At 35.0% G+C, this 15,928-nt stretch overlaps 1 protein-coding gene across 1 annotated transcript in view; it reads right to left on the reverse strand.

Moving 5' to 3' along the window:
* Positions 1–6,761: 6,761 nt before the first annotated feature.
* Positions 6,762–15,928, reverse strand: part of LOC123866820 — a 36,934-nt gene continuing 27,767 nt past the window's right edge. Inside the window, exons 10-11 of the mRNA XM_045908521.1 lie at positions 9,245–9,354; positions 6,762–8,835 (exon numbers count right to left, since the gene is read on the reverse strand). Of these exons, the coding sequence (XP_045764477.1) occupies positions 8,701–8,835; positions 9,245–9,354 (245 nt within the window). The 3' untranslated portion in view covers positions 6,762–8,700. The remainder of the gene's footprint in view (positions 8,836–9,244; positions 9,355–15,928) is intronic.

Raw genomic sequence — 15,928 nt, forward strand, 5'->3', positions numbered from 1 at the left:
GACGGAGGACGGAACTCGTTAACGGGTAGCAGCAAACCGATAGCATACAGTCTAATAGTTTATTAAAACTTGACTTTTAACCATAATTTTAATATATACGTTTTAATTCCTTCCATATTCGCAACAGCTTTGATTTCGGTTAAAAAAATTGCACCTGCATTAATTCTCAATGCAATTAAAGCCCACCCGAACGAAGCCGGGCTTTCATCTTTCTTCAGTGGGAAGGTATTGAAACCCTTAAGATATTGAAACGGCACATAATATTATAATGATAGGGATTTAGGGGGCTAAGGGATGATTATAGTTGATTGTATAATATTCAACCCTTATACGTTGTCTCAATAGTTAATGAAATACTAATTACTTACCCTACGGCTTATCCTATCTTATCGTTGAGATAGGATTATTATTTCTACGGCAATATATTTATTTCACTGTAATATACCGTAACCCACAGTGGAATATGTTTCATCCGACTGTAATTAATTATGACAACGTTGACACACTTACCACAAATTGATCTAATTATAATAATTATTACAATATGATTCATTTTACTGCACCATATATTTTAGTTTTTAAAACTGACTGAGCCCTTAATGCATATATAATTTATAGCATAAAGCACTCGGGATATGTATGTATATGAAATATAGAAGAATTTTGGAAATCGGATGAATAGTTTCAGAGATTACCTCCCATTTCCACTTAGTTTCCATATTACTTCCATAGTAATCGAGGGATGCGTGGCCTAGTTGCGAAAGCGCTTATCAATCAAATAAAATTATTACTTACCTAACCAATCATAGATCTTGGGTCAACGCGTTGACTCAAATCGGTTAACGTAACATAGGTTACTTTTTATCCCGGAAAATCAAAGAGCTTCCACGGGATTTTCAAAAACCTAAATTCATGCGAACAAAGTCGGCGCATCAGCCATTCTTAAATAAAAATTAACACCTAAGCAATAAGTCTAATATATATTTTTTTTAAAGAATATTAGCCATGCTAATCATGACTAATCCGCGTGGATTTAGGTTTTGAAAAAACCCGTAGGAACTTTTCTATTTTTCAGGGCAAATTGTAGCCTATGTAAGTATCTGGGATGCACGATGATGGACCGTGGAAGGGTAACAGACATACACTCACATTCTGCAGTATTAATTTATTGGATTTACAAATTGAATATACATTAAAAAACCAACTTGAGTAGACAATTTAGAATCAAAACGTACAATTTAAATTGCAACGTATAAATTATTGCCTACGTGATTGCTAGGGGTAAAAGTGTAGGTACCTATACCTACCAGAAGGTAAGCCCTGAGTAGGTAAGTGTATTTTTCATTTTACCAAATGGATACTATAGAGTGTGAGTCGTCGCGTTTTGACTTATAACACCCAGTGACAATTTAAATATTTTATTTGATTTTATTAACCCCCGACCCAAAAAGAGGGGTGTTATAAGTTTGACGAGTGTATCTGTGTGTCTGCGTATCTGTGTATCTGTCTGTGGCATCGTAGCTCCTAAACTAATGAACTGATTTTAATTTAGTTTTTTTTGTTTGAAAGGGGGCTTGATCGAGAGTATTCTTAGCTATAATCCAAGAAAATCGGTTCAGCCGTTTGAAAGTTATCAGCTCTTTTCTAGTTACTGTAACCTTCACTTGTCGGGGGTGTTATAAATTTTTAATTTACACTTGTCTTCTTGGTTTTTATTCTAGCATACTAGCAATAACCACCGAATCCCATCTACGTCGGTTTAATCGTTTCGAGGATTAGGAAACAGACAGACAAAATATTTAAAAGTGGTTGTTAGCTTTTCAATGCCATGCAAATAATAAGTTAAAAATCTGTAAATATAAGAAATTCCACATTTTCCTTTTTGAATAAATTGTTTAAAATGCCTTACTAGTTTTTGCAAATGACAGTTATTTTGAAATCGTAGAAAGAAACTTCAACTTCAATTATTGTTATCAAAGATAGGGTAAGTACTAAGTTGGTAAATACAAAACGTATTGGTACTACCAATACGTGATGATATAATTTAAAATCGCTCAAAGTGATTTGCACGCCCTAGTCCATCAGAATCGATTTAGGAAGTTTGCTATTATAATATAGAAAATTCATATTCCTACCTTTATTTTCTGGGCTATTAGGTTGTGGCCTCGGGCCTCGCTTGTAGTGTACGGAAATATATCGTTGCATTTTTGTGATACAAAGCACTTCATTGGACACAGCCCACAGTAAAATAAAAAATACATAGGTATATACTGCCGCGCTTTATTCCACTCGAATTTAATCCTTACATTTTACTATAAATTCTTATATATAAATTCTTTGCTTAGTTCTAGAATAACGGAAAAATTATAACGTGTCGTTACGTACTGAAATACTTTTACTTCATTTGAAGTATAATCCACATCCATACTAGTATTATAAATGCGTCAAAGTCTATTTGTTTGTCTGTCTGGTAGCTTTTCTCGGCCCATCCGTTGAACCGATTTTGATGAAATTTGGTACAGAGATAGCTTGCATTCTGAGGAAGGACATAGGCTTCTTTCTTCTTTCTTTTTTAGGAAAATCAAACAGTTGCCGCGGGATTTTCAAAACCCCACGCGGACAAAGTCACGGGCATCATCTAGTCTACAATATTTCATTTTGTTAGATTGCTCAATAAGTATTCAAATTAAGAAAATATAGGATAGCTTCGATAAATAGCGCAGTTCAGCAGTTCTTCTGGTACAAGCTATGATAGGAAAACCTATTTCAATCGAAGATATGTATATCACGTTTCCATTGAAATAATATCTTTGTACTTCTTCAGCCGGGCGGAACTCTCAACTCCCAAAGTAATTGTCACTGACTCCCTGTAGCTTTACCATCTCCGATATCAACTTCACTTATTACAAAATATGATTTCTTCTATCGCCATATAACTTTTGACTTTCATATTCACAAACTACGTACTTACCTACCTATATAGGGACACATCTAATGAAATTTATTTTCCTGCATGGCATCTTTACGCGAAAATAAAGTGCTTATACCTATTTCACTAATTTCATATAACTGCGCAAAACCAGCTATTTGAATTAAACAAACCAATGTACCTATGTTTGTCAATTTTTTGATAGGATTTTATATAAGTATATATATTTTTTTATTTAAGTACATAAGTATTTTAAATTTTAAGATATTATAGTAATTAACATTTATTTCATTTTATATATTTTTACATCAACGTACAAAGAGCATTACGTCATTCAATAGAGTCAATCGGTAATGAAATTTCATTGAAATGTGAAATTATATATACGCCTGAAATCAGAATTTTAATATTTTATGTAGATGAAGTTTCGGAAAATTTCAATTTATAATATCATTATCTCAAATATTCTTTTGTAGGTTTTCAGGGACCATTGGAGGAGTAGTCTCTGAAGGGAAATATCTCGCCCAGGGGAAATATCCTTTGAGATGATCGAACTTATATTATTTAAGTATTACATACCTATAGGTACTAAAAAATATACCAAATTGTAGGTACTTATGCTATTGTTATAATATTACTTACTCAGAATTTCCTCACATCTAAGTTTTAGATGACGAACGGCGTCCACACATGACGTGCTGAAAGCTGACGGTTACTTTACGGATCTCTTCATTTCCTGACTCAATCATGTAGAGAAACTTCAAGCGTAGCGGCTCGTATCTCTATCGGCCGCTGAGTGACTGTGCTTTTTTATGAGATTCATAGTATTAGCGATCATGTTTTGAATTAATCACTGGCAACACGCAATGTTTGAAACTTTGTTCTTGAACTCTTTTCATTATCGGATTGCAATTAGAACATTAAGAAGTTAATAAAACCTGTTAATTATAATTTACAATTTCCGTGCTAGCCCCCCATAGTTTTACGAGTATGTGAGCACATAAATAGGTTAGATTCGAGATAGTTTCATTAAAGTTCTAATTCCTTTAACAGCTTTATACTATTTAGTTAATGTTATCTGCAATGTTATGTTCAATTTTATTCGCGATACAAATGAGCTTAGAGAGCAATTTCGAAAGTTGGAGAACGATGGGCGATTTAAAACGTTAAACCCTATTTGGAGCATTAAGTATGTGTGAAACAAAGCTGTGAACTGGCTCTTTGCGAGACTAAAATAACATTTAGGTACTACGACTCTAGAGGATTGAGCGTTACTTATGTACATCGAAATATAAGGTTCCTATTTTAAAGCCTGGACCACGAAGGCCTGCAGCCCAAGTACAATCAGTGTCAAATTGCGGTTTACTCATCGACAAGGTGTTGTTAAAGTCATGAAAGCGATTTGATATTTGATAGTGTCCTACAAAAAGTGTTATGGCATCACCCAATATATTAAACGCGACAAACAATGCGGCTACCATAGCGCAGCTCATACGTTTCCTTGTTGTATTACAGCTTCTAGGAGCCGTGTTGGACATGTTGCAGTCACAAGAGAGCATCAATTTAGGGACTGAATATTAGAGGAACGGAAGCTAAGCCTCAATAGCTCAAAGTACAAGGACCCTGTGTTTAATCTTTTAATATATCTTCAGTAATTTCCGCTTCTGCGCTTTATATTAAACTTCCGTAATGGTGGAACTATTAAATGGGGATAATAACCGTTTGCGACGGCTCATTACGCTCCAAGACACCAAGGCTGATGACGTCGGCACAATAATTTAATCAATACAAATGTACATATACCTACTTGCTACAAGTAAACTGAAATAAACAGAGCGACGCGACGGTCGCAAAAGAGCATTTTTAATGCATAACTGCTATATAAAAATAATTGCCAACAAATTTTTTACTCCTAATTTTTTTTTGGATTTAAAAAACAATTAGAAAGGTAATTTCAATGTAAACCTCCTTGGAAAAAATCTTATGACATCTACAATTACTTTTTTTTTAATTTAATTTTTTATAGCAATGTATCGATCCTACTTACTTCTTATCTAAGTTCTTTGATCTAAGATCTATTGAGCTCCGGGCTGCGGGGCATTATTTTTCACCAACACAATGTGGTCACTCACACGGTAACTAGAACAATAGACTTTTTAGCCAGTACAGGGTCTACAGGTGTCCAATTACTACCCCATCCACCTTACAGCCGAGATTTAGCCCCGTGCGTGTTTTTTGTTTAAAAAATGTTCCGACTCCGAAAATTTCTGATATGAGGTCGTTGACGAATTCTACGATTTTTTTCGACCTTCCGTAAGATTCTTTTTACGGTTATTTTTTTACGGTCCGTCAACAGGACCCTATTACTAAGCCGTGGAGGCTTAGTAATTGGGTCCTGTTGGATTCGTCCGTCAGCGCTGTGTATCTTATCAACCGTAATAGGTAGAGAGTTGAAATTTTCACAGGGTGTATTTTTTAAATGTACGTAGTGTTATATTATCTTGTATGTACATCATGAATCATGAATCACGAAATCATCATAATTCATGAATGGTACCGTACCAGAAGTCGGAACCTTTCATGTGCGAGTCCAACTTGCGCTTGACCGGTTTTTTAAATGTTTTGAAAGCTGGTGGTGAATAAATAAATGTATACAAAACCAAAAATTAAATTTTCATATATACTTACTGAAGAAAAATAATGTGCAGCTTAACAAGATGGATGGTAGCCAAAAGAAAAAGAAACGGACAAGTGGCAGATGTCTTCGGTTTATTTTCGGTGAACTCAGACTTTCAAAGATAAGTGCACATATCCGTACCTCGTCACTTCTGGAAAAGTTGGTGTAGTTGTCGCAAGAAAATATCGGAAAATACCTAATAAGAATTTATTCTAAAAAATCCTTTCATTAAATGAGGAATTTGTAAGTTCAATTAAAAGGAAAATAATATTATCTATACTAATAAATAAAATTGGAGTGTCTGTCTGTAATTTCGAAATAACTACCGCATATTAAGGTCATATGGTTATTTGAACGATACTATAACCGAATCACACGTTTTTAAAATTTTTGTCTGTCTGTCTGTCTGTCTGTCTGTCTGTCTGTTTGAAAAGGCTAATCTTGGGAACGGCTGAACCGATTTTGACGGGATTTTCACGGACAAGTAGAGAATTGACCAGGGAGTAACATAGGCTACTTTTTTAACCGACTTTCAAAAAGGGAGTTGTGTTTTTCTACCTGTGTACACCGAAATCTCCGAGATTTCTGAACCGATTTGCGTCATTTCTTTTTTAATCGATAGAGGAACTTTGCGACATTGTTTCATAAAAAATTTCGAGTCCAACTTTTCAATCCTGATGGCTGCAGGGGATCTGACCTATCCACGCGGGCGAAGCTGCGGGCATCAGCTAGTTGTAAATATAAATCACGAGGTTGACTATAAATCTGTACTAGGCATAGATTTTCATGAAAAAAATAAGTTTGAAAAGCGTCTAGCAAGTTTTACCTTGGCGACGGATAACTTTTCTCGGAAGGTGGCTGGCATCGAATGAGTGGGAAAGGTCGAAGACAGAGAAAGTTTACCCAACTTAAAATAGGGCCTATGTCCAATAGTAGGTATGCATATTGGCTGAGGATGATGATGAACCTTTCTTCAATTAGATAATTGGATATTTCCAAGCTTTTTGTAGCTACTTAAGATTTACGTAGATTACCTACCTCAATCACTTCGATTTACGGTAACCTACGTAATTTATTATAATTTATGTAGCATACATTCATAGGAACTAAGGGTATGAAAAACAAAATCATTTATGTTACTTCACTTTGTTTATTTGTTTATTTTAACATTGTTATTTTATTTGTTTTTGTTATAAGAACACATATATAAGTTTTACATTTTACCTCTTAGTCATTTTAGTTAATTATATTTTACAGTTTGGTTTTATTTACAACCCTTTTAACAAGTCGATGTACATTTAATATTATAACTATCCAGAGTTACAAAATTCATAAAATTGTTATTTTTAATGAATGGGCATCATAAAAATAATACCAATAGCTTATAATACTTGATATTCTTATACTTAGTACGAAAAGTGCGTAATTTTTGGTTCAATTGTTATGTCAGCAGGTTTTTTACTTATCTTTGGCACTTTTAATAATTTGGTACACAAGCAAATTAATATAATCAAATAGACATATTATACCTACTGCTTAATTATTCATGTGGGAAGCTTGCTTACTCTTAGGTCAGTTAATGAATTATGTCAAAAACCTTGGTAGGTTGAACCATTTGAAGTTTTTTGTCAGTATTCTTAAAATAGAAAAGTAGAATTTTAATACTGTGTTCCCAGTAGGTACAAATCATTCAAATATATAGAGGTGCATGATCACGAAGGGAATTCTTCTTAGTTTAAGGTATAATCATTATACTTAAGGTTAAAATCTATTTACAATTGAACTCTACTTCACAGATCAAAATATTTTCAAAGGTTTTTAGAAATAGTAATACTTATATTACAATTCACCATATCTTTATACGGGACGTTAAAATTTACCCTTTTTGTTTATTTCTTGTTTTTAGTTTCTCAAATAATAACAAGTGTAAAAAATAAATGATAAAATCAGTCTTTGCAGGATGTATTGAAAACTCTACTTTCAAATAATTAATCGATTCAAAACACTATTTTTGTCTTACGCTTCTATTTAAATTGTCTAAGTAAAATAATTATAAGAAAACATCTGAAATTGCTGTATCTCAACAATAAATTCAACATATAGAAAGTTAAATAGGAATGTCTATTTAATAATATCCAGCCTTGTTGAGCTGTCGTACGTTACATAAATTGCATTACATCGGCCTGTATAAACGTAACCTATTTATGAAGTGTTCGATCTCGTATTAGCCCAGTGTTCCAATATCATGAGACTTCGGTATATCATTGGACTTCTGGGTATCATAAAATAATTATTAGCTATACCTAAGCAAAATAAATAAGTGATAAAATTATGTAGGTTTATTGGAAATAATAAAATGGTACCTCTTCAAATTTTACAAATAATTTTTTAATAGCATTAACGTTATCATTTTTTTAATTTAAGAATAGAGCGATATAATTATTATTTTTGAAAAATTACTAACTACAACGATTATTAAATCCTATTTACAGTCTATTAAAGAAAATACTTGGTTTAAAAATACCTGCCTACCCACAAATAAAAACTGAATATCAACGTTAGAAAAATCAAAATAAAATGAAGTTAGGTACATCTTACAATTAGTTGCTTTTTTAATCTATCTATTTATATTTCATGGGCTTACCCTTTGTTTGGTGTTATATGGTCATATTTATTTAAATGATCGCAAAAATATTTCTTATTGTTATCTATATTATATTGAATATTTGTGTCCTGTCAATGTAAAATTTATTGCTACTCGTTATTTCTTTAGAATTGAGCTTTCCGTTTTTTGTTACATTTACAATACAGCTATCTATAAATAGGGACATTTACTTATTTATCATCATAAAGTGAATACTTAGATTTCAATAATGTAGGTAATAATCTTTGATTATTTATGATTACTTACTTCTAATATTCAAAAGTACATCTACTTAACAACATTCATAAGACAGATTCTATACACTAAAGTGTGCACGAGAAGATGAGTATCCGTATTATATGTATGAGATGTTTGCTCCGAGTGTTATTTACACGGCACGGAAGGTGGCAGACAGGCGGGCATGGGCGGCGCGGGCGCGCGGTGGGCGCTTCAGACGACGGGCAGGAGCGGGCTCGGCGATCGCGGCCGCCGCACGCTGCCGCTCCACGACTCCATCATATCCTCGTCTCCCTGCACACGCGCACTCGACATACTCTCTGCATCACACTCCTCAACCTCCCAACTCTGAGATCGAGATTTTGAGATCATTTTACCACGAGTAGGGCGGCTATGGGACGCTACCACTTGGATCACAGCCAACGATTTCACAATACGCCATTGACATAGAGATAATTAAACTGAAACCATGCAATTCAAGACATTATAGTAAAAGTCTGTACGTTGTAGGTAAAAACGAAACAACACCACAGACATTATCAGTAGGTGATTGATAGCTCGGTAGTTTTAAAGTTCAGTAAGACACTGTAAACAACAAAGAAACGTACAGATTGTTTAGAAAGTTCTAGAATAGCGGAAACTAAAAGAGTTTTGAATACGCATTACATGAAACTCGCTAGGGTAGGGGTACGTGCGGTGCGTGCGAGTGATAAACCACGTATTACGGTGTCAACACTTACATATAAGAAGTAATTACCATCATCGTGTGAGGCGCGGGCGCGCCGGTATGCGGCGGCGGCGGCGCGGGCGGCGGCTCGGGCGACGCCGCGGCCGGCGAGAACGATGACGGTGCGAGAGGAGACTGGGCTATAATACAACCATAATATTTTACAGCCTTACCTTCACCTATTTATTCCTTTCTTTTCACATTGGGTTGAAATCCTCAATTAGGTAAGTATTAATTACGAGTATATAATGGTTATATAATGTATAAAACGGAGCCCTATATTAATGTCTTACGTCACTCTGATGTCTGTCTGTCTGTCTGTCTGTTAGCGTGTCGCGGGTCTGTAGCTCGTATGCGAAATGAGTGACAAACCTGAAATTTCGGTATTTAGTGTATATCGCTGGGCCAAAACAGAATATTGAATCATTAGAAATTGAATTAAACTATTTTTCAGGGCGGTTCTATAGTGAAAAAGAAGCTGGAATTATTTTTCTTGCCATATCACTTTTCACCATATCTAGAGTACCATTTTGTAGAGCTCATACTAACATATTTTAACTCTTTTTTATTTTTAAAAAAAGATTGTGAAATGGGAGGCTGCCAAAGTTGTAGGTCGTAGACCATTTTATGACAGGGTCTATCTCAAAAACTAATTCAGTTAGGAATATAAAATTTTGGAGATGTTATGTACCACTTATACAGTATTTAAACAACAAATACTGAAAACAACGATTCACAAAGTAGTTGTAAGCTGTTGAGATGGCCTTGCCATCCGTCATACGGTTTTATGACTGTCGGAAATTTGAAGCCTTGCTCTTAAAAACAAAAATCTCGCACGAAAAGAAATAAATTAGTTAAGATTCTGAGTAATTGTAGGAAAGGAAGTATAAAAAACAAAAGGGCAAAATAAATTGCTCTAAAGCTAAATTGCGTTAGGGTCGGTCATAAATTAGATAAAAGTCGTAAATTTTAACTTAGAAATCTCTACAAGTGTACAAAATTGTAATCACGTGTTATGCGAGTGGTCTAGGCAAGGCAAGAGCGTGAGAAAGCAAAAGGTACGGCCCATTAAGGGATGTTCGAAATACATTTTATTTTCAGCCAATTAGCCATCAGCCAGGGTAATTCTGTGCGCAAGAGTGAACCAATCAGAAACCGAAATTTCGCTGGGTTTTTTTTCATTTCAGATCATGGGCGTGAACAAAAGATATCCGTGTGGACGTTTTAAGTCTACACTGGGGGACCGAGAGGAACATTCGATTGAGGTCTGGCTCAACGTGCAGTAGAGCCTAACAGTGAATATTAATTAAGTGTAGAAATATATTGCAATTGTATAGTTAATAATAGAAAAATTATAAATAGAATAAAATAGTGTGTATCCGGGCCAGCAGAAGCTGATATATGGTGATGTACTAATTTACATTTAATTTTAAACTAGATTATTTGAAAATCAGTTCCAAAAATCTTGAGTAAAGAATTATTTTACAAACTAAATTAGAGATGATATTATTATTTGGATATTAGGAGGTGTTACAATATTGTGTATAACTATTAGATTTGCATCCAAAATTATAGAAATGGGACATTTCTCTTTGTGGAACTAGGATTCAAATATATCTAGAATAAATAATGAATATATTATAATTTACGCATAATGTGTGTCCTTAAAATTTACTTTATTATAGAAGTAAGAATTATAGATAATATCTCTATTGATTATGTGGGCATGTGTGTATTTTAGATAAAATGGTGTACATAATATTATATAAAGCCGAAAGGGTTTTTTTGTTTGAATATTTGCTTTTCCCTTTCAATAATTAGTATGGCTTAGGAAGCAAATATTCGGCCGAGAATTAATTAATGTAATAAAGTTACTTAATTCCCAGTCTAAATAATAAATTCAGTTTCTCTTCTTTTTTTCTAAATACTCAACTGTATGAGTAAATAAACAATTATTTACCAGAAATAAATGCACTTGGGTATAACTATCATCTTTTATTTGCTATATTTAGATACATTTTCCTAGACATTTAATAATGGAGATTCAATTTGTTTGGAGGCTAGACTATCGTATTGTAATATTAACAAAGCCAAAGATACGAAGAAACCATGTATCGAACTAACTTGAGCTCCAATATTAAGATTTTCTCATATGACCTATTTACCAATCACAATTCCTATTATTAAGTAAAAATTAGGTTAGGTTTTTTTTTCAGCAGTGCACCTATTTATAATACTAGCTCTTATTCAGCATTAAATAGGGAATAAAATTGAATTAGCAGTCTAATGCAGTCTGATGGAATGACACTTGTCGTTACAATTATAGATTTGGTAGAAAAATTACTCAATAGCTAAAATAAGGTGGTGTGCTATAAACTACTAGCTACCGCGGTATAAACATCGTCTTCATCAACATGAACAGCTTTCACCGGCTCACTACTGAGCGCGGACTTCATAGAGAACTCTCGATCAAGTTTACCTTCATCATATGGTATTTTATACCATTATGTGAAATTCTCACGATGGTTTTTCCTTATACTTTTATTATCACAAAACGATTAGTACTAATATACCAAGAATGCTCTCCACTACTAAAGATAATAGGGTTGGCTGGGTTCGAATCCCAGGCTAAAGACACCTTAAAGGGACCTTGTCGAGGATACTTTCGAGTAACAGCTAAATTTCATCTACCTACTAAAATACCCTGAACGAGACAATGGAATACACGCTGCCTCCGGAGGACAGATGGCGAGGCAGGTAGGTACCTTTTTTTTTATGGTGTACCGATCTTTCCCAAACAGCATTTTAGGTAACATTATCTGTTAAAACCGACGCCAGCTGAATTTGTGAATCACCGAGTTTTTGAATAGATAAAAATACTAGTTTTGCTGTACTTTGTAATTCCTTTGCTTGATATTATATGGTACATGGTTGATTGGTGACGTACCAGCAGCGAGATTCCGGCACAAAGCAAACACGTCATGTCTTTATACAGCTGGACTCTCCGAACTAATAAATTGGCCAATTTATTGACAATCAATCAAACAAATATATAAATATACAAAAATACCATGGTTTTGGGGCGAGCCCAGAGCTCATTGAAAAGAACCTAGGTTTCCGTACCTAGGCAATTGAAAACGCTTCGCAGCGAAAATAGGAGGGTCCAAGTGCTGTGCCCCGATAACAATGCTAAAAGACTGAGATTTCAGTGTAGGGCTCCCCCCGTGCTTGAGGAATGCCGGTTGGTCTCAAACCGATGGCCTAAATAAGGCAAATACACGTATCAACTGATTTTCCACACTAACAGGACGTTCTAAATTAACAAATCTCTCCACTCATTATATTTATTTTGAGGAGTTGAAATTTTACATTAATTTTTTATAATTCAATCCGTGTAAACCTGTTAGCTGGTCGAGAAGTCTACGTGTTCACCCAACGTACTGTACCAATTAATTACTTGTAAATAACTCATGACTTAAATACCTAGGTGTTTCTATAATTCAGCTGAGTTTATTTCTTATTTTATCTCTTCATAATGCCTAATCTTAACCACTAGTATAGACGATCACACCGTACCATCACAGAAATTTGATGCCGAGTGACCAGGGATCTATGTACGTATTCGAAATAACGATATGACTAGATTTACATTAACATAAAAATAACACAACGTAGAAATTGTGATTGGGTATTTGAGAGAGAAAAATTTATAAACTTACATTGCTATTTATAAATTATAAGTTTTAAGGACACACTGCATGTTGTTTTATATTTATATGTTGTACATTTACATTTATTTATGTATAGGGGGAGCAGGAGAGCAGAAATAAGCTGTATGTCTTATAAATGTAAAATTTACAGGTTTTCAGAAGATACTACAGAGATCGAGCTATTATTCCTTGCTTATTTCTCAGACTTAATTTTTTTCAAACTCTGAGAATACATATAATCAAAGCAGACCCAAACATGTGATTGCAATTAGTATCAGTATTATATTAGTATTAAAAATACGGCTTCGCGACTTATGAAAGTTATTCAAATAAAATTTAAAATAGTACCAAAGTAGGTAAAAGAAATAGGGTCAAATTGAAAAAAAAAAAAGGATGTCTTCAGGTAGAAAAGGACGTAGAACAAAGCAAGTAGGTGCGGGGCAAAGCGATGTTAGTACCGTAGAATCGAGCGAGCAAACAACGACCTTAGGGAATGCTACATTAGAGTTGATTTTGAAAAAAATCACCGAATTCGAAGCAAAATTACAACAGTTAAATTCAAATACCGGTTCAAATGAAATCGCGAGCATTTCTTCACACGAGTCGAACGGGATTAATGAAAATGAAAAATCTGATAGGCAGGGGTCGAATCTTGAAACCGCGAGCACAAGTACATTATCTGAGACCCGGAATTTATATGTTGTACAGCCGTCAGTAACTAAACCAAATTTCGACGGAAAACCATTCACTAACCCCATCGTTTTTCTAAAACGATTAAAGAAATATATAAGGGCGGTAAATGGATTAGATCGCGAAATAGATATAGCGTTAGGTTGCATCTCGGGGCATGCTCGGAAGGTTATGGACTTGTATTCGAAGGGCTGGACTACGTTCGCTGACTTCGAGATTGATTTTAGACGAAATTATTGGACCGAACAAATTCAGGAATCTATAAGATATAAATTGATTAATGCGGTATATTCAAGCGATTCGGGAATGTCGATGTCCGAACATTTTGCTGAGCAAGCAGAATCAATGCAGTCATTAACTATTGCGTTTAGTGAGAGAGATTTGGTCAATTCTATTATGCGACATTATGCTATAGATATACAGCGATTATGGTTTACTAGAACAGAAGAAGTTAACATCATGAACGGAGCGAAATTTCTTCGAAACATAGAGCAAAATATTGTTGAAAAACCTAGGCAAATTACGAGAGGTACTGTTAGTAATAATTACAGAGGTAGACGATACAATGAGTCATCATCGAGACGACCTATTGTAGCAACAATGTCAACAAGAAGTTGGAGAGCTAGGGGAAATTCGACGAGGGGACGCGGCTATCGTGGTCGATTAGGTTCTAGGGTTAACTTTAACAGGCCTACGGTATCCGAATCTAAACAAATTAGGCCGGCTATCACGTTCGTGAAAGAGGGCGAGAATCTTACTGTGTCTAAGAATGTGGGGGAGGGTTCATCAAAAAACTAGAATGCCCAACACAAACGAGGTCAAGTCAGTTAGTCTTGTGTGGCACGGGCGTCAGAAAGACCTCAGATCACGAAGGGACAGGTGTAGTCTATAGAATCTTAATTAATAGTGGATGGAAGCCAGGACAGAGTTTGGGGACCGGAGATAAGGGACTTAAGCGGTTATTAAGAGGCGGCGTTGATTATAACGAGTATAGTAGTCAATTTGAAATTAGGAGTATAGGAACCTTATTGGAAAACCAGTTTGAAAATGTAACAGAGTGTAATGAGTTAGGCGTGACTTGTGAAACTTGTATGAGGAGAGGTTTGAATGTGTACACAATGTATCATGAATTAGATGAACAAACCGATGTGAGTGTTGATTATTCTTTACCTAGGTTACCTGAAGTATGTGTTAGACTGTATGGAAGAAGTATGAGTGCACTCATAGATACGGGAAGTCAGATTAGTGGAATAACTAGGGAATTGTACGACTCTATTCTAAGAGAACATGGGACATTGCCAGAGATCGCTATTCCAGCAATTCAAATACAAGGCGCGTTTGGATCGCGAAGTGAAAGCACAAATCGGTTAGTGCTAATAGAGTTTCAGTTAGGTAGTACTTTAGTTGAAGCACCTGTACTAGTTATGCGACGTCTTCCTAGGTCATTGATTCTAGGATACGATTGGTTAGAGCGGGTAAAAGGAATAGTGAACTGTAATGGTGAACACACTTTGACTATTGAACATATGGGCGTTAGGTCTTGTGTTAGGCTGAATTCGGACTGCAAAATCGAAAGGTTAGGGGGAGAGACGAACGCAGCCACGATTAATTTAATATTAAATCAAAACTCTAGGCCAGTGGAACAAAGTGTATCAGACATGAATTTAGATAATGAGAAATTTAAGGGATTAAAATTAGATGACGCGAACTTAAGTAATGAACAAAAGGAATTATTACTACCTGTGTTAAACAAACACTGTAAGGTATTTACGGAAGGTTTAGGTTTGACAAACAAGTACGAACACGTTATTGAGCTATTAGACGAAACACCTTTTGTAAAACACAGTTATCCGGTACCTTTGGCGTATAGAGAACAGGTAAAAACCGAATTAGAAGAGTTAGAAAAACTAGGCGTGATCAGACAGGAAGCGACTCCTTACTGTAGTCCTCTCACTTTCACAAAGAAACGAGATGGGTCAATAAGACTCTTATTGGACGCACGAGAGTTGAATAAGAAAATGGTAGGTGACGCGGGCGCGCCTCCACTCACATCTGAGATTTTACAATCCTTTCATGGAGTAAATTATATCAGTTTAATTGATTTGAATAATGCCTATTTTCAAATACCTTTGCATAAAGATTCTAGGAAGTATACTGGGTTCTCGTTCATGGGGAAGACGTATACTTATAATGTTTTACCTCAAGGATTAAAGACTTCTGTAGCAGGGTTTTCGAGAGCAATGGATTATATCCTAGTAGGAGTACGAGAGTTTTGCGTAAACTATTTAGACGACATAGTCATATTCACTACGGG

The sequence above is a fragment of the Maniola jurtina genome, chromosome 7 (genome assembly GCF_905333055.1).
Source record: "Maniola jurtina chromosome 7, ilManJurt1.1, whole genome shotgun sequence".
NCBI lineage: Eukaryota > Metazoa > Arthropoda > Insecta > Lepidoptera > Nymphalidae > Maniola > Maniola jurtina.